This window comes from Mangifera indica, chromosome 3 (genome assembly GCF_011075055.1).
Source record: "Mangifera indica cultivar Alphonso chromosome 3, CATAS_Mindica_2.1, whole genome shotgun sequence".
Taxonomy (NCBI): domain Eukaryota; kingdom Viridiplantae; phylum Streptophyta; class Magnoliopsida; order Sapindales; family Anacardiaceae; genus Mangifera; species Mangifera indica.
In genome coordinates, this window is record NC_058139.1 from 10,618,708 (window position 1) to 10,640,459 (window position 21,752).

General features: G+C 33.1%; 3 protein-coding genes and 1 long non-coding RNA gene across 13 annotated transcripts; 3 read left to right on the plus strand and 1 right to left on the minus strand.

Annotated features, from left to right (window-relative positions):
* On the plus strand, positions 1-3,879 carry LOC123212545 (nudix hydrolase 14, chloroplastic). 2 transcript variants are annotated; one of them, XM_044631724.1, is made up of 7 exons: positions 1-317; positions 389-494; positions 985-1,061; positions 1,315-1,380; positions 1,578-1,665; positions 2,108-2,206; positions 3,241-3,879. In XM_044631724.1, exons 1-7 carry the CDS (start codon positions 82-84, stop codon positions 3,496-3,498), a joined length of 930 nt encoding a protein of 309 aa, XP_044487659.1. In that variant the 5' UTR covers positions 1-81; the 3' UTR covers positions 3,499-3,879. The 2 variants fall into 2 exon arrangements, with proteins under 2 accessions (XP_044487659.1, XP_044487657.1); XM_044631722.1 differs by having other exon boundaries at positions 2-317; positions 985-1,062; positions 1,317-1,409; positions 1,573-1,665.
* A 598-nt stretch (positions 3,880-4,477) lies between these two features.
* Positions 4,478-5,773, minus strand: LOC123212546. Its single transcript, XR_006501560.1, has 2 exons — positions 5,666-5,773; positions 4,478-5,015 (listed from the first exon to the last, which is right to left on the minus strand). It is a non-coding gene; the product is annotated as an uncharacterized LOC123212546 (long non-coding RNA).
* Positions 5,774-7,529: 1,756 nt separating this feature from the next.
* Positions 7,530-13,392, plus strand: LOC123210116 (ubiquinone biosynthesis O-methyltransferase, mitochondrial). 3 transcript variants are annotated; one of them, XM_044628326.1, is made up of 10 exons: positions 7,530-7,617; positions 7,715-8,038; positions 8,123-8,212; positions 8,435-8,513; positions 9,152-9,229; positions 9,529-9,577; positions 10,179-10,228; positions 12,608-12,757; positions 12,955-13,035; positions 13,120-13,392. In XM_044628326.1, the coding sequence occupies exons 2-10, from the start codon at positions 7,833-7,835 to the stop codon at positions 13,225-13,227; spliced, it is 891 nt and encodes a 296-aa protein (XP_044484261.1). In that variant the 5' UTR covers positions 7,530-7,617; positions 7,715-7,832; the 3' UTR covers positions 13,228-13,392. The 3 variants fall into 3 exon arrangements, with proteins under 3 accessions (XP_044484261.1, XP_044484262.1, XP_044484260.1); XM_044628327.1 differs by having other exon boundaries at positions 7,553-7,613; XM_044628325.1 differs by lacking the exon at positions 7,530-7,617 and having other exon boundaries at positions 7,648-8,038.
* A 1,970-nt stretch (positions 13,393-15,362) lies between these two features.
* LOC123211997 (YTH domain-containing protein 1) lies at positions 15,363-21,421 on the plus strand. Of its 7 annotated transcripts, none has more exons than XM_044631002.1 (9): positions 15,363-15,515; positions 16,190-16,294; positions 18,444-18,679; positions 18,760-19,011; positions 19,104-19,180; positions 19,268-19,640; positions 20,022-20,090; positions 20,817-20,875; positions 20,953-21,421. In XM_044631002.1, the coding sequence occupies exons 2-9, from the start codon at positions 16,207-16,209 to the stop codon at positions 21,017-21,019; spliced, it is 1,221 nt and encodes a 406-aa protein (XP_044486937.1). In that variant the 5' UTR covers positions 15,363-15,515; positions 16,190-16,206; the 3' UTR covers positions 21,020-21,421. The 7 variants fall into 7 exon arrangements, with proteins under 7 accessions (XP_044486937.1, XP_044486941.1, XP_044486936.1 ...); XM_044631006.1 differs by having other exon boundaries at positions 15,364-15,515; positions 16,140-16,294; positions 20,774-20,875; XM_044631001.1 differs by having other exon boundaries at positions 15,364-15,515; positions 16,140-16,294.
* Positions 21,422-21,752: the final 331 nt, after the last annotated feature.

Consider the following 21,752-nt stretch of genomic DNA (forward strand, 5'->3'; position numbering starts at 1 on the left):
AAATAGTCTGTCTGTTGGCCTAAAACAAACGGAACACGTGTAACACATCACGCCATCGTAGCCATCTTCGTGAAGTGCGCCATGTCTCAGCTCATCTTCAGATTCCCGAAATTACCAGCCATTTTGGCTTCCCTTACTCTAATTGGCGCTACTCCTGCTCACAGAACAGCTTCGATAAGGACAACGCGGACACCGTGTTCCATGATGCCCTCCAATTCATCACCTTCCCTTTTGACTCATTCCATCACTCTCCCGTGTCAACTCAACCAACCCGTCCACGTTGTCGCTGCTCCTGGCCTCTCTGAAACCGAGTTCAGGTAAGTCACAGAAATTCATAAACGGAAGTCTTATGTAGATTTTTATTTATATATTTAATGGGGTTTTGCAGGAGTGCTTTAGATTCAAATTTGTTCAATCAATGGTTGAAGAACTTGCAAGGCCAAACTGGGATTTTGGCCGGTGGTGATATGCTTCTTAAACAAGTTCTCATTCAGGTTTTTTCTTTTTCGTTTTTAATCTGATGAATGAACTTTTAGCATATTTTGTTAAAATTTTAAATTTTTGGTGGTTGATACGAAGTTGTGTTTTGTTGGGTCATTTGGTGAAATGAAATGCATATTAAGTCTCATTGTCAAAGATTTAAATTTGCTTTTCAATCGAGGGAAAAATTGAAGTGAACTGGAGAAAAGTTCTTAAATTTCTTTTGTTTGGATAGTTAAATGAGAGGAGAATTTAGGAAAATAGATTGATAGGAGCATGTCAAAAAACTTGTTGGTGGCTATAAAATTATAATATTTCAGTATCTTTCACTGATTTTACTTATATTAATTTTTAAAATTAGAAATAAGAAATCAAAATTCACATATCATTTCACTTAAATTGCCATTCACATTTGGAAGTTTCTTTTTACTTTGATAGGAAAAAAAATGATCATGAACTTGACTGAAGGGTTAGTTCTCAAATTTGACGTCTCGTTGGTGGCAGGGAGTGGATATGTTTGGGAAGCGGATTGGTTTTCTGAAATTTAGGGCAGATATTTTCAATAAAGCGACAGGAAAAAAGGTATCTAATCAATCTCTGTCTGTACTCTTATGAGTATATAATCATTACAATCTACTTACCTGGTTCAAGTTGGATAACACTTAAATTAATTGTTTCATTAATGTACCATGTTTGTTCCTTAGTTTAGTTTCTCTTGAGCTCTGTAAAGGAATGGCTTTGTGTTCCCTATTGACTGTATAACCTGTTCTCCAGCATGTGGTAATCTTCCTGCTAAAATTCTATTTCCTATATTCAGTGACGTAATAAATGGTTAGGTTCCAGGTATAGTATTCGCACGAGGACCAGCTGTGGCAGTGCTGATTCTTTTGGACTCAGAAGGTGAGACTTACGCTATTCTTACTGAACAGGTAATATATATATATATTTTTTATATAGGTGTTCTTATCTTGCTTGAAATTTTGGATTAACTATTCAATAATTATACAAATAGTTAAAGATTGAATAAAAAAGATGTCTGCTTTGATACTGCTTGTTCATTTAATTCTTGACACAATGCAATGCATGTCTAAGGTTAGGGTTCCCACTGGGCGTCTAATTTTGGAATTGCCTGCTGGGATGCTGGATGATGACAAGGGTGATTTTGTTGGCACAGCAATTCGGGAGGTCTCCGTTTTCTATCTCTTTCTGAGCATACTGAGTGCATGAAAATGTTTGTGGATTCATTTTTGGGTGCATTTTTATGCTTCAGAAGAACATTTTGCAACATTTTCTTTTTCATTCCAATTTCAATTTTAGCAGCTGCTGGATTATCGTTTGGACTCTGTCTCTGTGTTTATTGATATACTCTTTCCACATGCAACCATCAATTTCCATCACTTCATGCCTTGGCTTAAACTGGCTATTGATCCTTTCTGTAAAATATCTGTGACATCCAACTTTCTTCATCAAGTTGTAATTCTGCAAATGCCTAATTAATTGTTTTGGCATTCCCCTTTAATCTATTGACTATACTAATTGATTTAAATGGTGAGTTTTTATAGTCTTAGAATTTATGAATCCGATTTCAATTTTCGTACCATATGATTAACATTTGACAAATTGTCAGGTTGAAGAAGAGGTTGGTATTAACTTAAATATGGAAGACGTGGTTGACCTCACTGCCTTCCTGGATCCATCTACAGGAGGCAGGGTTTTTCCATCTCCAGTATGTTCCTTCTTCTTTTGTCTTATTATAGTACTTTTTTTCCTCATATTTTTGGGGGTAAACACTCGAGATAAATAAGTTTAAGCAGGGGATCTAACATTTGTGTTGGAGATTGTTTGATTTATTAATCACCAAGTTCTGGAATTTCAGTCTCTCATTCTCACTACACAAGTATTGAGTTTAAATAGTATTAGATCTACTGTTGTTAATTTCAGTTTGGTACTGAGGAATGGTGATTTTAAGAGTAATGAAGATTATGGAAAATATCTGATGAAAGTTTGAGGTTAATAGCATGCATCATTGTTGTTGGAAGGTGGTAAATTGAGACAAGGAGATAAAATATGAGGCTGTCTGTATGAAATAATAAAGAATGTTAAAATTAGTTGTTTGTAGAAAATATGATAATTCATCAATTTTTTTGAGTTTGTTTGAAGTTAACAGATTTGAAATGAAATTTTCAATTTGTCAGTTTGTTGGAATTGACCAGTTGGAGTGACTTCGGTCCAACTGGATAGAATTTCTGTTTGGTCATGAAATGTACATGTTCATCATTTCAATCTTCGCTTGGACTATTTGAGTATGTGAAGTTCATTCATTGCATATAAAGGAGTCAGCCTTGCAATTTAGACAACTATGGTCTAAATCATGGCTTTTTAAGAATTATGGTATGAATAAGTTTTGACACTGAAACAAACAAATGTTACTTAAGTTGCATGCTTTCTGTTTACTAAACAATCTGTTATAGTTAATAAGCATGCACTTAACAAGTATAGGATCATCTAATCATCTAGAATGTGCCAGATTTATTTCAGGTTTTGGATATGTGGTCAGATGTTATCATCTATATTTCATGTGCCTTAATTATCTGAGTAATGAAACAGTGTGCTTTAGATCAGTTATGAGAACCTTGTAGCCAATCAAAACTTCAAATTCTATGATGGCGGCAAAGTTCATTTCTGATAGTTTTAATGATGTCAGCTGTATTTCTTTCATCTAATCAGTAAAGTCTATTATTCTTGTTTTCCTGTGGTTAGGGAGGTTGCGACGAAGAAATAAGCTTGTTTCTGTACAGGGGAAGTGTTGGAAAAGAAGTCATCACGCAACTGCAAGGAAAAGAAACAGGTCTTCGCGAGCATGGTGAGCTGATTAAGGTTTGTGTGGTTCCCTACCGGAAGCTCTGGCAAATCACCCCTGATGCAAAGGTATTGACAGCTATCGCACTCTATGAGATGGCCCAAAGAGAAGGTCTCTTGCCAGTCAACCTTATCTCCAAATCTAATCCTAAGGGTTAATAAAACTGGTGGAATATTAAACTTCTAAGGGGAAGGTTTGGACTCGAATCTCTATCAAACTTGTGGAATCTTAACTTATCTGATGCAGTGACAGTGATTGTAGGTCTGTTTACTGTATTCTAGATTTATCTATCTAATAAAAACCGGGGCCCTGTTAGCAAAAAAAAAAAACCGTATCTCCAAATCCTTTTAGCCACTTAGACATTTTTTTTTTTGGTTGTCTGTTTAGGTATTTATCATGTAAGCTGTCTGGATGGTATGGCACCATTTTTTGGCATTTTTTTTTTTTTTTGACTCTTAGTAATTTATCTTTTAGATTTGTGAGCAATGTTACCTGCAACCTAACAAGGTTACTGAGAAAAAAAATAATCAGTTTGAGAAGCTTGTTTCCTTTATTTAACACAACCAAAAGAGATAGAGCCTCGGGCTCATATTATTCACTGAATCACCGTTCACTTTTGAGTCAACTTCTAAATACAAGTGATGATAACAACCAACCCACCACATGGTCGACCAGGCAGCTATATAACTGAAACTATAGTAATGGCTCACTTTGATGCCTTCAGACCTTGCTGGCAACAAATCACCGTTAGTTGACTCCCAAGTGGCGGTTCCATCACACAAACAAATCTTTTTGTAGTTTTCGCCCACCCAGCACTCCTAGCGATGACTGCAGCGACACCCGAATCTGATTTATGCTCAGTTTCACAAACTGCTATGGATCGACCAATGAGATCAGTAACCCTCAGCTTCTCTTTCACACCTAGAAGGCATTGCCTCTGTCGTTGACATCCAGTGTTCCCAGGTCACCAAGAGGTTAATACAATCAAACAAACCCAGTTAGGAAATGCCATGGTGATATTACTACAAAGATAGAAACCAGTAACCGTGGTAAATGAATAGTTACAGATTAGAATGGATGGCTAAATAAATATACTTCCCAGAATATGTGCCACCAGTCAAAGATTGCTCCATTGTCGTTGATTTTAACAAAAGACTCAGATGATTTAAGAAAGCAACATCGTTTAGTACAAGCAGTCACCGCTAATATGATACTCCAATTGGTCAACACTTCATCTCCAAAATACATTCTCCAACTTCAGATTTCTAAGAACCCTAGGCAATTTCATAGATCTTATTATAATTGTATTCTCAAGAAGGGTCTAGTTGAACGCCCAGTAGACCAACAATAAGGTAGCTCACCCCAAATAACCCAAACTTAAACAATTGAAGTTTATACATATTATGATTTTAATATAAACAGTACACTGTGACAAAAGTTGTACAAACATAACGAAGGAAACTTCTTTGGCAGTTCCTTCAGTTGTTGGATAATACACTTTTCCCCTGCTAGCTGCACCTTTAGTCAGATCACCATATTCATTGATACACAAACCATGCTTTCCAGGTGACAACCCAGTAAAGTCGGCTCCAATCAGGACATTCTATGTTCAATCGAGCTAGGCGAACCACGCTGAAAATATCTGGACCTCTGAATTCAGCGACAGCAGCAGACACTACAAATTCCAGAAAGCAAAGCAAGAATAAACTTCAGAAGCAGTAACTCTTTTTGATCCTCTCAAAGTAGTCATAGGACAATGATTTACACTACTATCACTTATCACAAAAAAACAAATCAAAAGAACTATTACTACGATTCACAGTTTCCTTTATCATGATAAGTAAAGTTATTTTCTGTGTGAATGAAAAATGGGAAATTATTGAAACAGGAGTCTTCTGCAATTTCGGTTGATTTGTTTTGGACAGGCCTTTTTCCTTTTACTTAAGCAAGCTGATTACTTTGGTGTTGTCAGGAGATAGATTATTGGGCTCTTAGCTCCAAAACAAGGAAAAACGACAAAGTTTTAGTGCCTGTTTTTGTGGCTATCTTGTATAGCAAAGACTCAGAAAAATGGTATTATGCAGCATCCAACATCCCAGTCATACATTCATTTCACCTCATCACCTCATTCAGATTATGTACTTACCTTCACTCACTATGTTAAGTGTTTTACACCATTAATCAGGGCAAAACAAGTGAAAAGCCAACAGATTCAGCTTACTCCAATCCCAAAAGGATAGCCAAGAGAGAAGAGATAAAGATTCTCAAGAGAAAAATCATCGGTATTAAGACTCACAAAAAATGGCATCACCAAATTTCACGTACCCCTTGACCGATTAACGGGGCTTTCCTCTCTGTTTGCCCCAAAGCTTCAGTCATGATCTTCACAGGTGAAGAACCAAAAATCCTCACCTACTTGATTGGTCAAGTCCACCCCAACACTCTTGACTCCTAGTATTTATCCCAAATAAATGTAAATAACAAGAAATTTAATTAAAATAACTAACAAAAAATGCATCAAAACATGAAGTCATCTGGAGTCATTCACTGGTGGCAAATGTCCTAACATCAACAGTTTGCAGTTAGCCCTTAAGTTGTAGCAGACGGGGAGGCTGGTATGGCTTTATATTTTTTAAGATTAATCACTTGATTTACCTGATGGTTGTGACTCGTATAAAATGTTTCAAGACTATTTCAGTGATTTAAAAGAATTATAGAATAGGTGGAGAAAAAGAAATAGAATTCCTTCCCCTGCATTTGCCAATTCACCACTCAGCCTTGTAATTTACACCATAATTTAGTTTGTGTGGCGAAGTATTGGTGATTGTCATTTGAAAAATTTCTGTTCTGTTTCTTGTGATTGCAACTTTTAATTTCTAGCGAAAATGTGGTGGTTGGTTAAAATTATGAATTTGGGTAATTTATATTAAATTAGAAAAACTTATTACGTGGTCGACCCAACGGCTCCCTCCACAACCGTTAAAAAAAATAATTAAAAAAAAAGCTAAAAGACTTACTCCCATACAACATTTAGTTCATTGTTAAACTTATATGTGTTTCAAAAATTTAAATACTTACATATTAGTTAATTTTTATTAAAATTTTACTTACAAGAGTTAAAAAAATATTTAACTAGTAATATTAAAAAAACTAAAATTTTATCATATTTTCTCATCATAATTTTAAAAACTGATAATTTTTTTTCTAACCTCATATTTTTTAGTTTTGAAAAATGATTATTTTCTCTAACTCTATGATTTCATACTTTTTATGTTTTTCTTTTGTAGTTGTCTTCCAAACTTTTTGAATATTTTATTTCACTCCTTAAGTAGTTTTTGTTTGTTACCCTTCCTTTAGCGACCTCTTCTCTCCATCTTCGATTGTCTTTGTACTTGAGATTGAGTCATTGTCAACCCAACATCTGTCTCTAGTGATTTCACTCCTTGCCAATGCGATGATGACAATATCTCTCTTCCTTGTCTCTTTGGTGATTTCACTCCTAGAAAAACCCATCATCGCAACAAGAGAGCAAAATCATGTAGCAAACCTTAAACCCAGAAACCCATTATGCTCTTCCTCTTCTCTCTGGTGACCTAGTTCTACGACCTCTCTTCCTCACCACAATAACATACCAAGAAAGAGTTGAGGAAGAGAGGTTGCAAAATTGCGCTACCATTGTGTTGAAGATGAGCAAAATCACCAAAAATGAATGTTGGGTTAACAACAACTTGATCTCAAGAAAAAAAAGGCTAGAGATGGAGGGAGGAGGTCATTGGAAGAAGGGTTTTAAAAAGTTTGAGGGGCAATTGCAAGAGAAAAATTTGAAAAGTATAAAACCCTAGAGCTTGAGAGGAAAAAAGTGAGAAAAATAGATAAAATTTTAATTTTTTTAATATTATTAATTAAATAAAGTTTTTTCACTTTAATAATTAGAAATTTGGAAAGTATAAAACCTCAAAGCTAGAGAAGAAAAAAATGAAAAAAATAAATGAAAAATAGTTTTTTTTTAATATTATTGATTAAATGAAAATTTTCACTCTAATAATTAATAATAAATTTTAATAAAAATTAAATCATTAATGAACATTTAAATTTTTAAAAAATTAGCGATATTAGTTGACAGTAAACTAAAGCTAAGGTGAAAATAAGCATTTTAGTAAAAAAAAAAAATTAATAATAATAGTAATAAAAATTAAGGCCCCGATATGGCCTATGAAGCACACGAACGCCCTCTGTAAAATTGCGGACTGTGCCTCCGCGGTGCTATAATCAAGCAGGTCGGCCCGTCTAGCGTTGATTCTTGGTTTGGTTATTTTTATATATAGCCTTTGAAAAGTGGTTATTTATTCATATCCCAAATAATTTCGATTTCAGATCGACCCTACTTCCAACAGTTTCTGAGTTGAATGCTTTGCGGCGTCGGCAGTGGTTTTGTCTGAGCTTCCTAAGCAGCAGAGCGAGGATTCATTATTTTCCTATCAAACGAAAAGAAATGTTTCCCAAATCGTTGATGAGGCAACTACGAATTCTGAGAAACAGACCTCTTCTCAATCTCAGATATTTCTCTGATAGTTCTTCAACAACGGCCTCTCAATCTTCTAATCCCACAATTATTGCAAATAAACTCGACAACCATTCACCTCCTTCCTCTTTAAATCATCTCGAACTCGCTAAATTCTCGGCCATTGCAAACACATGGTTCGTTTTTCAAGTTTTTTCTTCTTATTCTTTTCAATTTCTTCCATTTTTAATTATCTTGGTGTGTTATTATGCTATGAGTAGGTGGGATTCTCAAGGACCCTTTAAACCATTGCATGCAATGAACCCTACCAGACTGGCTTTCATTCGCTCCACTCTTTGTCGACATTTCAGGTACATTTTTTGTTTTTGGTGTTTTTACATTTTAATTTCGATTTTTTATTGTTTTAAATAGTCTCTAGCATGTTGTAATTAAGAAATAACTGTGTATTATTTGATTGTATGGGCTTAAAGTACTAGGCTACTTGCTTCAAGATGGTTCTGTAAAATTTTAGCTAACATATCTATTCTTGTTGGTCTCTGGATTGATATTTTGATATTTTTTTCTTTTTTTAGAAAAGATCCTTATTCTGCTAGACCTTTTGAAGGACTAAGTATTGTTGATGTTGGTTGTGGAGGTGGAATTCTTTCAGAGGTATATAATGTTTCTACTTTCTTGTTTTGATCAAAGCTCTAAAATCTGATTAATCTATTCAGCAGCTTTTCTTCACCTATGAAGGTATTCATATATAGAATTAATTTGTATAAAAGGAAAAACACTCAGGTGATTATTTGTAGCAGTATTGTAGAATATCTTTCGTGCATTCATTTGAGCTTTTTGAATAGTTAAGCATGATGAGATGTAGCAATTATATGAGAGAATTCTAGTTAACTTCATTCTTGGATTAACTTGGATATCATGAGACGTCTCCATTGCTTTTAAGAAACCTAGTTGGGCTAGTAAATTTTTTTAATTAGAAATGGCATTGTGGGTGACCACTAATTTTATTGTCACTTGTGATGGCATAACTGATCAGGGATGAATCTTGCTTAATATAAAGAAGAAAGGGATTATTGGATAAGAGTGTTCTAAATGACTGTTGGATAATATCAGTTGGCATGAATGTTAACTGGATGACAATATGATATCACAGTGAATGTAAAGATATAATTATATTGTTAATCAACATTTTGATATTTTACTTTCTTTGGTAATTGATGAACATCGTACTGTATAACGATTTTTAGTGAGAGTAGCCTTTAGCTGTTAATTCTATTCTTTTTATTCTTCAGCCTTTGGCACGAATGGGAGCTACTGTAACTGGCATTGATGCTGTGGAGAAAAATATAAAGATTGCCCGTGTTCATGCTGTATGGCCATTTCTTATCTATGCCTATGCCTAGCTAAATTACTGCCATCAAACTTTAGATTGAATACATCAACCTTTTGGAAGTTAATACTTAATTTTGGTTATGAATGTTCGAAAAACAAGTTCTTGCTGCGGTAAATAATTCTCAAATTTCATTTTTGGAATCTAATTTGATTAAAATGAATATGTTTCTGTAGCATTATCATATTAACTTGCAAGGTTAATAGTTTATATTATACAGTATATTCACTTTTCATGCAGATTGTGCTTTAGATAATAATTAGGATATTTATTGCACAGGATCTAGATCCAGAGACTTCAACAATTGATTACTGTTGGACAACAGCTGGTAATTTCCTTATCTGTTCTCTAATTTTTACATGTTTCTTCTTAGTGGAGGGTGAAATCCTTGGTGTTTAGAACTTAGTGCAAGGATGCCCCTTAATTTTGTGTATTTTCTTCTTCTGATATCTTGATCTGGTATAGTTTTTATGAGGGGTAAATACCATTATAACTGGAAAATACTAGCCTTTTTCTTGGCTCATTTAGGCTTGAGTCCAGTACTTTGGGGAAATTATACTGAAATGCCAAGCTATATGCCACACTTTAGAGATGCTTCTAACCCATCAGTAGCAGCCTTGAAGTCAATGGTTTATTTAGTATAAAATATAGTATTCATTGTGAAATCTATTCAGAAGCTCGATTGAGTATGATATTGGTGCATACTTTTCCGCTATTGTTGAAATGCCGTTGTACATCTTTTCTGCTATTGTTGAAATGCTGTTATACATCTTTAATAACATGGATACCACTTGAACTACAAGTTGATTGAATCTGATATTTGACATGAAGCTAGGTTACAAGGTCATTGTTATTTCTTCATTTCCCTTTTTTGATTTGCTGCTTGTTCAATTTTATATTTAAAAATCTGTACACAATCTAATGGACAGAAAAGCTTGTGGAGGAACAGAGGAAGTTTGATGCTGTGATTGCTTTAGAGGTGCTCTCTCTCTTCTTATTTTTTTGCGGGAATTTGCACACATACACTGTGAATCACTGACAGTCGTTCTTAATTAGCCCTTCCATGCATTAACATACTAATTTTATACATTAATATCACAATAAAATATTGTGACATAATTGAAATTATTACTTCTCAAATGTATAAAAGGTTGTTTATTCAAATATATAAATATTATTATAGCACTAAAAGAAAGATTTGGCAGTAAAGCTATTTGATCAATGGCTTTCCATTGCACATTTGACGACATTGCTTGGTTTGTGAGAGATTAGAAACTAAAGATTTGCAAATTTGTATTGGTTCTTTTGATAAAAGATTTAACCGTTAGGTCATGAGAAACCATTCTATGATTGTCAAAAATTTATCATGTTGGCCAGTAAGATCACCTTTGACCTGGCAAACAAACTAATCAAAGCTTCTACCTTTTTTTCAATTATGATTTCCATGATCCCTTCCTGAATCAAACATGAATTTTTCAATTCATTTGGCTCTCACACTCATTTACTTAAACTATTTATGTATGGGGGGCATCCCCATATCTTTTTTTTTTTTAAACTATAATGAGCCTATCCTCTTCCTCTCTTCTTTATTCATATACCAAAATGTCGTGACTGATCAATAAAATCAAAACAAGAATATTCGGAGGACTCTTCTGACCAAACAAAAGTAGATAATTGTCATCAAAGTTGTTTATTTTTTCTTAAAATTAGCGGGTGATGTTAGAGGATATGTGTGTTGTTTTTGTGATCTCTATTCTAACAATTTGTAGCAGCAGAAACATGTATAATATTAAAATGTTGACCACAAGAATCATATCTCAAAGATCTAGGGGTTGTTATACATATATAATCAAAAGAGGATATAAATGCAAACTTGCGTTTGAAGACTTCTTTATCTAGAGATCTGTCTCGAATTCATTTCGAGCTCTTCCATAACTCCCTACAAATTAGTAGGGTGTTTACTCATCCATACGGAGACAACCACGAATATACACTTGTATGAAAGTTGGTTTAAGGCAAATTTGATTACTAGATCATAAAAAGAAGGGTAAATGATTCTATGGAGAATGAGAAATATATTTTTTTTTCATTCAAAAGGGGAAATGATTCTATGGAGAATGGAAATGTCTCATCCTCTATAGAATCATTCACCATCATTTTTGTGATCTAGCTATCACAAATGCCCTAAACCATACATGTATATGTTCGTGGCTGTATTTGTGTGGATGAGTAGAAACCTTACTAATTTGTATGCAGTTGTGGAAGAGTTCGAGATGAATTCGGGGTGGATCTCTGCATGAAAGAGCCTCCAAAAACAGGTTTGTATTCATGTATCCTCTTTATTATATGTATAATGACCCTTACACCTTGGGGATAGGGCATTTGTGGTTAGATTTTTAATATTATACATGTTTCCGCTGCCAAAGTTTGTTAGAATAGGGATTGCAATGCTTGGCATAGCTCTTTAACATTGGAACGGTAACGTAACATTTAAATTGTAGAACAAACAATGATAATAATTTAATTCTTATTATCTTTTCCTAATTACTAATTCAACTTTGGAAACCACCCTAGAAATCATACATCCTCCAAGGAAACTAGCTTGTGAAGGATGAACTTAGCCGATCTATTTATTTAGCTGATTAGCTCTAAGGATGTGTTTAATTATCCAATGAATAATGTTATGCGCTCTTATAATGAGTACCAATTTGGATACTAATAATAATGTGTCATGTGTCATCATGTGATTGGGTGTTGTTTTAGCCTTGATTCAAATTTATCCAATGGCATGGTGACACATCATTATTGTGATCCAAATTAGTACTAATTATAAATGTACATAATATTGTTGGATCGAATTGACAATAAACTAGCACAAGGGTGGGTGCGAATTTAAAACTGCTTCTGGATATGGCATTTATAAATTTCAAAAGGCTTTGTATCCTTTTATATTCCTCTTACACTGTTGAAGATAATGTATCATAAGTAGTAAAAATCTTTCTTGCTTATGTGAAATTGAAACATGTCAACCTTTAGCTGACCTAGGTCATCAACATATGTGCTTTGCTTCAGGTCACTTGTAGCCTGATGCTGCCTGAGTTGCTTCCCTGAATCCCAAAGCCCATAAGGGATATTGGTAATATATAGCTTCAAATTGCATCTTTTACCCAAACATAATAATGAAAGAAACCTCCTGAGAAGAGTTTCTGTAATAATCTAAGAAATAAGCAACAAGATACTTTGTCATCTTGAGAATTTAGGGGACTCTTGATTTGCTTTTGTTCACTCTTGTCAAGTCTTTTGGAAATGTTTATGATTCAAAGCCAACTTGTTTATATGCTGATCATTTTTACTGAAGGTAATCGAGCACGTGGCAGATCCTGCTGAATTCTGCAAGTCTTTGGCTTCATTAACTGTCCCAAATGGAGCTACTGTGATTTCAACAATTAACCGTTCTGTGAGAGCATTCACAGCTGCCATTGTTGCGGCAGAATACATCCTCCGTTGGGTAATACTCTTACGCATTAGGTCACAAGTATCTTTGGTTGTTATCAAGTATGCTTGTTGTTGTCAACCTCAAAACTTATTTATGCTTAATCAGAGTTGTCTTTGAGTTTCCATCTTGAAATGGACCACACCGAACATTGTGATTCTCGTGGGTCTGTCAAAGTTTGCTAATCGAAGGTAAAGTGTTGATTTTGACAGCTTCCTAGAGGGACACATCAGTGGTCAAGTTTTCTTACACCTGAAGAGCTAGTATTAATACTAGAACGAGCGTCAATCGATGTAAGTACAATGCATATTATCTTGACTATGCAAATGTGTTTCCAGGTTTGATATGTCTTAATGTTAGAGTTTGGATTAATACAGGTGAAAGAGATGGCAGGATTTGAGTACAACCCACTAGCAGGTAAATGGTCTTTATCTGATGATATTAGTGTAAACTTCATTGCTTTTGGTACCAAAATCCCTCAATAAAAATTGTTCTTGGGTAAGACTTTTCATGCATAAACCCAATGCATAAATTTCCAGAGTATCTTGATCCTGACTGAAATGTTTAGTGTTTATTATCACTCACAGTGACTAGGTTGAGGATATTATATCAATTTTGTGAAAGTTGAAATATTATCACCAACTTGCTAAGTTCCATACTTTTTGTTAAAATTTCATTAATGTTTTTGGAAAATGTAGAAGAGCTTTGTAGTATTATGCCTTTAATATACAAAAAGAACAATGATATCTGTACATATAATAAGTACTAATTTAGTTATTAATAATGATGTGTCATCATATGATTAAATATTATTTTATTTTTAATTCAAAATTTCACATGTCATTTTTGATACCCAATTTTGTATATGGTTTTAGTTGGTACAGAAATAAGTTAGTTGATATGTTTATTGCACAAAATCTGGTAATTTTTTAAAATATTTAATAATATAAAAGTCCGAGAGTTCAATGCCTTAATTTATTATTATCCCACTTGGTTTCCTTCTTAAAGATTTATCCAATTTTAATTATAAATTTAATGTTCTAATTCTTGGCTTCATAGACTATATATAATATGTATAATAATGTACCAATTATTGTAATAATGATATTAATTTTTTTAAAAACTTATGCGAAGTTTTCATTGTTCATTATAATTGATAAGTGTTACATGTAAATGAAGTGATAAAGCATTAATAAAATAGCAATGTCATTATGGTGAAATTGAAATGTCTTGGAATGCAAAGTTGAGATTCTTTACTTCATTGAGTTATAAGATTTTGATTACTACATAATATTATCCAAATTTTTATCATAAATATGGAATACGCTAGGCTAGTTGGATTGGAATGATGCTATTTGAAAACCTCTAAATCGCCACCCCTAATTCTAAGAACAGCCAACTATAAAACACTAAAATTACTTTATGGATAAAATATAAGGTAATTTGTTAAATTAGCCATTTTTGAAAGAGTAAATACAAAAAAAAAAAAAAAAAAACCAACAATTTAAGTGTTATACCCAGATTAGAGGTGTGAACGGTTTGGTTTGGTGCATTTAAGAAAATTTTTAAATGAAATTAAAAAAAATGGTTTAAAAAATTTAAAATTAAATTAAATTGAAAAAATACAATTTGGTTCAATTATTTAATCAAAAATAATTACATTATAGTTTTTTAAGACATGAAATAACATTTAAAATGAACAAGAAATATATATACAAAAAATAATAAAATAAATGATGTAAACCCATAATGTGTTGTATTATGTTTAGTGTTTTGGAGGTATTATTATTACTTTTGAAACTATTGAAAAACCTCTTGAAAATTTAAAAATTTTAAAAACACTTTCAAAATTTTTTGAATATTCAAAAAAACCCCTTAAAAATCATTAATATTCCTAAAATTTTCAAAAATTATATTTATCTCTAAACATATGATTATATGTCATTAATACTATTATTTATATTTGAACTTGTAAATTTTTTTAATTTTTAATAGAAAAATAAGTATTTAAATCTTTGAAAGTTAATAAGTATAAGTTTGAAATTTCATCAAACTTTGGGTGAGAGTAAGCCTTTTGGCCTTTTTATAATTATATAAAGGGTAATATTTCTATATTTAGTTTGAATATTTAAATATAACATTATCTTATAATAAATTATTATTTTATTATTAATTTAAAATTATCAAACAATATAATAACATAAAAACTTAAAGCTATGTTAATATCTTCCTTAATAGTTTGAGCGAAGAATGGCAGATTGAAAAGAAATTAAACGAAGGGCCTCACCCAAATTAATAAAGGAATAGATTTCATTTTAATTTAATCCTCAAAAAAGATTTTTCAAATAATTATTTTCCAAGCATCACCCTAAACTTTATAAATTCATTTCAACTACAAAACAATACAACGTAAGGGGTATTTTGGTATTTGAACAGTAAATTTTAAAAGTTGATTAATTAATTAGTTTAGGTTCCAAGTTTTAAACGTCCAAATCTCATTCCATGACGCACGCGTCAGCATCAGAAGGGTTTGATATTACATCCAAACCAATCGTAGCCGTTCCATAATCAAGAGCAGCGGGTAATTCTAATATAATTTTAAACACAAGAAAAAAATGGAATAATAATAATAAAAAAATCCATAGCCAGATTTTTGGAGTCGAGTTGTCGTCTAGGGCTTGGCTGGGTCACATGAAGCGAGGCTTATCATGAATCAGACACAACACTTGTATTCTTAACATCAGTACTTCACTTCGCTTTACGCTGATACAAGGTACGCTTTTTCCCTTCTCATCTTAGCTACTTTTAACTCTACTTCAGATCTTCTTACTGTTTTAACTGATTTTATCTTCTAGTTATGTTTGGCTGCTGAGAAAGTGCGGGAAATTTGGAGGATTTTAAAATTGCTTTTGTTACCTAGTTTGAGCTGAATTTAATTTATTACGTTTCCTGTTTAGCAACACCTAAAATGCGAGTTCAAATTCCTATAATTATATCGAAGATATTTTTAGTTTGCATGCTTGAAAGAACAAGAGAATAGGAATCGGTTGAATTTTTGTTCGAGTGAAATTGGTTAATGAATACTAATTTTAATTAAATTAAAACATCAAATTTTCTTGTTTTTGTGAAAATTTATGAGTTAGATGAAAAGGATTGCGAAGTATACCTAAAATTGCCACTTTTTTTTTTTTTTTTTTGTGTTTGGTATTTTTCAGTCATCTCCACCAATTGTGAGTGGCAAGAGATTTCTTATAGCTGTTTTAGATCCTCTAAGATGATACTTTAATAGCAATATTTATTTATTGATTTATTATCGTTATTTTTGCATCATAATTTTACACTGCTAAAGATTTTTTTTTTTTGTTATTTAATTTTTAGAATATTTTTTGTGCTATAGTGTACAGGTTTCCTTTTATAACTGCTGTTTATATCCTCATTGAGACATAGGAAGTTAATAAAAGGATATGTCTTCTGATACTGCTAAAGAAAATGCTTCTGTGGTTGATTCATCACTGACTGAAAAGCCTGAGATTGGGAATTTGGATGATCTAGGTAATTATGATGCAAATTTAAGTTGTTTGTATTTCTTCATATAGTTTCCACTTTTTGATGCTTCAAATTATGCAGGCAAAAATCATGAAAGTTTTTTATCTTTTCCATTTTTATGAGTGTATTGGCGGATTCAGTGTGATGTAATAATTGTACCAGAAACCTCATTAGAGAGTATTTGAGTTTTTAAGAATTGTGATTGAAAAACTAATCATGGGCACGGATTTGAGAAGGTACACAACATCCGGGAAATGCAGAGGCTATTGGGGGCACTGGTGCATTTCCCATAATCTTTCCCTAGCAACTAATGTCTGTCTTTTCCTGGGGGATTCTTACTAGAGCATAGCAACAATGCATGCAATTGCACTGGCTAGGCAAGGAACCTAATGTCAATGCCATGCAAAATTAACTGTCAGCACAGCCAAGCATGCAAAGTTCAATAGACCTTATGTATACGATAACCCTGTAGTCCTTATGTATACCATAGCTTTGGGAACTAACCATAGCTTATGTATATCGTTGTCTTGCTTATGTATAGGTCAGATGAAAGAATCTCATTTGCACCTTGTTTTTGATGCATAAAAGTGATAATATTCTACTATTGCTTTTATCCATCACGACCATCTCTTGGTCTGTTAATAATCCATTTTGTTATGCTGGGCATGATGATATATGAAGATTTTGTAATTTGGGGGTTAAGAATTTAAATATATGTAAATGTATTCAGGATTTGTGACTTGATTAAGGTTCCAGAGGTATTTTGTTTGATGGTTAAGGTTTGTTGAATTTTGATGTAAATTGTTATTAATTGTAATGATAGTGACTTAAACTTAAATGGAGATGGAATAATAATTAAACTTCTATGAAGAAAGAAAAAGTGCACAATAATAGAAAAGAGAAAGAAAATATTAGGCTATGTTTGATTTGTGATTAAAAAATGAAAACGAAAATATAATTCAAAATTTTGAGTTGTATCTTAATATTTTTAATATTTGAAAAATGTGTTTGATATAATATTCTAATTTTGTTTTTAAATTAAAAAATATAGAAAACTATGAAATCGACTTTTAATCAATTATTGATTTTACACTAGTGCTTGGAACAACTTTTCGTTGTTTTATAATTTTACACTAGTTATTAGGATTGTATCTAAAAACTGTTCTTGAAAACATTTCGATACAATTCTTTCGAACCCATATTTATATAATTTTTTATTACCTCTTATCATAGTTAAAAAAATAAGTATTGAAATCATAGATTAAACATCCATGCATTTAATCAAAGCTTTAGAAAATATTAGGTTATAAAAGGATTTATAGACTTCATTTACTTATCCTCATAGGGTTAGGATTCTTAAAATGCCTAATTCATTAAAGTAGCTAAGGATCAGATAAAGATGATAACTCTTCACAAAGTTGGCAAAGTTGTCAATTTCACCATAATTTTTAGGAATTGTAGAAATTATGCATATGCATATACATGCAAAATACCAATAAATCCTAAATTAATCAAAGTCATAATTGCATAGAAATTTACAGCAAAACTGTTTTTGCTTGACAGCATGGCATAAACTTTCTTGAATTATTTTGATGCAGTTATTCTTCCAGTAAAATTGAAGTCGAAGCACTTGTTGTGAAAATTTCTCTGGTGAAGGTTTTCCTCAGTTAACACGGAAAAAAGATAATATTATGCTGTTGTCTCAGCTGTAGAACTGTAACTTTTTTAGCACACCCTTTATTTGCATTGGTAGAGGCATTGTTAATATTCTCCGGTTCGTAAAATTGTAAGGAGACTGTCCCAATTTTTTCATTATGGATGTTTGTGTGTTCAGAACTTGATGGATTTGAAAATTTGATCTTATGTTATTGCCCTCTTTTTGAAGCAGTAAATTTTTCTCTCTGAACTTGGATCTGGGCTGCATGTGATGAGTAGGTTTGTAGTTACCAGTTTCTTGTATTGTTGCTGTTTGATTGATCAGATGGTTTACTACTTCCCCTTGGTCTTTGACATGTCCAAATGCCGTTGTAATATTGACTTGTATTTATGTATGATATGTGTATCAATAACTTAAAAAGTGAAAAAGTAAATTTCTTGCCGGAAGATTTTAATAACAAAATATAGAAGATGCCACTAAGAAGAATGTTCTTTTCAGAGAGCTCAAGCTACAAGGCTAACGAGGATGGCTATCCCTCTCAGGCAGAAGATGCAGAAGCTGGGCATTCTATTGGCCGGTTGGAAAAGTCAACTGAAAACAAAAAGGGTAAATTGTATGATACAAGGTATTTTATCATTAAGAGTTTGAATCATCATAATATCCAACTATCAATCGAGAAAGGGATATGGGCTACTCAGGTCATGAATGAACCAATATTGGAAGAAGCCTTTCATGTAAGATCCCTTTTGTGTAACTTAATGAACTTCTTTTTCAGTTTCAATGACTTACAAAGAAACATCTGCCTGTTTTGCAGAATTCTGTTAAAGTCATTCTAATATTTAGTGTCAACATGAGTGGTTTCTTCCAAGGGTATGCGCAAATGATGTCTTCAGTTGGGTGGAGGCGAGATAGTGTCTGGAGTCGAGGAAGTGGTAAAAATAATCCTTGGGGGCACAGTTTTAAGGTCAAGTGGCTGCAATTAAATGACTTGCCTTTCCAAAAGACTCTTCATCTCAAGAATCCATTGAATGATTACAAACCTGTAAAAATTAGCAGAGACTGCCAGGTGTCCTAATAAGCATCATGATTTTTTAAGTAGTTCTTTAAGAGATCTAAAGTGAATTACAATATATACTTCAATCTCTGTATTCCTTTTAGGAGTTACCCCAAGATATTGGAGAAGCTCTTTGTGACCTTATTGATGAAAAGGGTGATCTGGATGGAATGCTGACAAGGTAACTTCATTTTACAACCTGAAAGGTCTTATGTTCTGTCAAAATGCAGTTCATGAGTCTTTTTAGTTATGACTAACTCTTGAAGAGTTTTCCAAGGGATGATCTTCCTGCTAAGAGGCCTTGTGCTGAGCCTCCATGTTCTTTTGGAGATGAAGTGTATCACATGCCACCACTGCAAATGTCATTGACCAGGAAACCAATGCCTTATCCATCCTTCCTCTACCAACATCAAGCTGGATCAAACAAATTTCATTTAGATCACAGACATGCTGAGGATGCTGATAATTTACCTTTCCATTCACCATCAACAAAATTTTCAAGAATAAAACATCCTTGCCTTAAGGGGAATCTTTCTAGTTTGCAAGTGGACCATGATTTGTCTTCTCGATATGATTTATGGGGTCTATCTGCAGAGAGCCCTCTTGCCAGTACCTTAACTGAGGATGATTTTCTTGAAATGGTATTGGGCCCTGTTTTAGCTTGTCCGTCCTTATTATGCGTAATGTTGTTGTTTTATTTATTTAGTGAATACATGAAATATTATTCTTTTAAGTGAAATTTTTTATGTCAATGCTTGTTGAGCGTGGGCTATCCATCGGGATAGCTGAGTCCTCTGAACTTAAATTTGTATTCAGTTCGCTTCTATATTATGCTTTAGTTGCTTATTTTATATCATGAATGTTGGAAGTAGAGTAAGTTACATTGTATTTTTATGAACATTTTGTGTCCTATTTCCATTTGTGCTTGTAGGTGTTTCATAGTATGAACAATGACTTATCTGGCAACTTATGCTGTAAGTTTTTTCCTCGTTGACTGACTTCTACTTGATTTGTTATTGCAGTCATATGAGGAATACCTGGCAGTCCATAGCAGAAGCATCAAGGAGTTATGCCATCCTGTCAGTATATTTGTCTGTTACCATCCTAGTGATTTGGATCTTTTTGTGATTTTTTTGGCTACATTACATATGTTCCTGTTATTCTGCATTGAAATTTGTATTTTTTGGCATAGTAATTATCATTTTGATCTGGAATAAATGTCCTACAGTGTAATGCTATTTAATTGTATCTGGCTTCCTCATGGGGTTCAGCAGTGAAATAAACAAAGCGTACTGGAAGTGTTTTAAACACATGTAGAAATTACTCCGGAAATTTTAGTCATAGGCTGAGGTTGTTCTCTTTTTTTCCTACAGGACCTCTGAGAGTAATATAAACTGCAGTATATAGATATTTATGGAGGCAAGTAATCAAATTTTCTTGGCTATAGAGCATATGAAACAGTAGTTGAAGCATGCATATGGAACTTGTTAGGGTTAGATTCCTAGATATTTGTGAAAACTAAAAATTTCAGGATCAACTGAGATAAGTCACCTGGTTGATGTTTTCTGTTTGAAATAGTATTTTTCAAAAAGTTACTCCATCTTTTTTTTTTTCTCCTTAAAGAAGAATAAATGAAACAGGCTTTGGTTAATTGATCGAACTCAAGTCTTCGGATAGGCCTATGCTTGTGGGACTTCACCCTGTTTAGACTTGAAGCTTGGCAGTAAACCGGCATTCACCTCTCTTTTAATCTAATCATATGTTATCATTGTAGGTTAATACAGTTCAAAATCTGAGCTGCTCAACATTTTTGACAGGTGGGTGGACCATCTTGGACAGTGCCGGAGTTGTCAAATAAAAAGCAAGATGATGATTCGTAAGTATACAAATTGCTTGCTGAAGTCCTGAACTATTGTGTTGTAAACTGCCGAACATTTCTGTTGTTTTGTGCAGAAACTCAAGTTTCGTAACAGATAAGCCTTACTCGCGGAAGAGAACACATCATTCATTACAGAAATGATTGGATTTCCAGAGTGGCAGCTTCAATATTACGGTAGCGATATTAAAATCTGCAAGGCAAATTACTAGGTGAATGTACTTGTTCAATCCCAACTTTGGAACTGATTGTGTTGTGATATTGTACACAATATGTACGCATTGTTGGATCTTACTAAGGGGTTGCCTAAAAATTTGTAAATAAATTAAGTAGGCAACAATGCCCCAATTCTTTAATATTCTTAGCGCTGTTTCCTTTTTCTTTCGAAGAGAGGATTGGGAAAGGATGACTTTGTTAGGTACTGCTGTTGGTATGGCGTTGACGTTAAATGATAATAGATGGTAGAACGTCAATATGTAAATTAATTGATTTGTTTTCTAGAGGAAATATAATTCTAAGTGGAATTGAATTGTGATTACTTATTTATTTCAGTAGCATTTATTGCCTTCACATTGAAGGTAAATGGGGGATATTTGATTTCATTGATGGAAATTCCGTTATGCAATCTGGATCTGTGAAGAAAAGTCATTTCTGATTTCAACATTTTGTTGGGTTGCGAAGCCTACAGGAATTTCAGGATTAGACATTTGAGACCACGGTTGACTAGAGTTGCACCATGACAAATTGGATTTTCATACCTTCCACCAGGCTCATCTCCCCTCTCTGATTTATACCCGTTATATGTGGACTTTGTTTCAATATGAATTGTCTCCCAATCAACATCTCTCCAAGTTTAGATTTTATCATTTCGTTCAGG

Bases quoted from the DNA above. Each gene is read 5' to 3' on its own strand.
- LOC123210116 (XM_044628326.1), top strand. From the start codon at position 7,833: ATGTTTCCCAAATCGTTGATGAGGCAACTACGAATTCTGAGAAACAGA. The intron at 8,039-8,122 runs GTTCGTTTTTCA...TGCTATGAGTAG, and splicing joins TCGGCCATTGCAAACACATG to GTGGGATTCTCAAGGACCCT. The intron at 9,578-10,178 runs GTAATTTCCTTA...TCTAATGGACAG, and splicing joins TTACTGTTGGACAACAGCTG to AAAAGCTTGTGGAGGAACAG.
- LOC123212545 (XM_044631722.1), top strand. From the start codon at position 82: ATGTCTCAGCTCATCTTCAGATTCCCGAAATTACCAGCCATTTTGGCT. The intron at 1,063-1,316 runs GTATCTAATCAA...ATAAATGGTTAG, and splicing joins ATAAAGCGACAGGAAAAAAG to GTTCCAGGTATAGTATTCGC. The intron at 1,666-2,107 runs GTCTCCGTTTTC...ACAAATTGTCAG, and splicing joins TTGGCACAGCAATTCGGGAG to GTTGAAGAAGAGGTTGGTAT.
- LOC123211997 (XM_044631002.1), top strand. From the start codon at position 16,207: ATGTCTTCTGATACTGCTAAAGAAAATGCTTCTGTGGTTGATTCATCA. The intron at 18,680-18,759 runs GTAAGATCCCTT...CCTGTTTTGCAG, and splicing joins TATTGGAAGAAGCCTTTCAT to AATTCTGTTAAAGTCATTCT. The intron at 19,641-20,021 runs GTATTGGGCCCT...TTGTTATTGCAG, and splicing joins AGGATGATTTTCTTGAAATG to TCATATGAGGAATACCTGGC.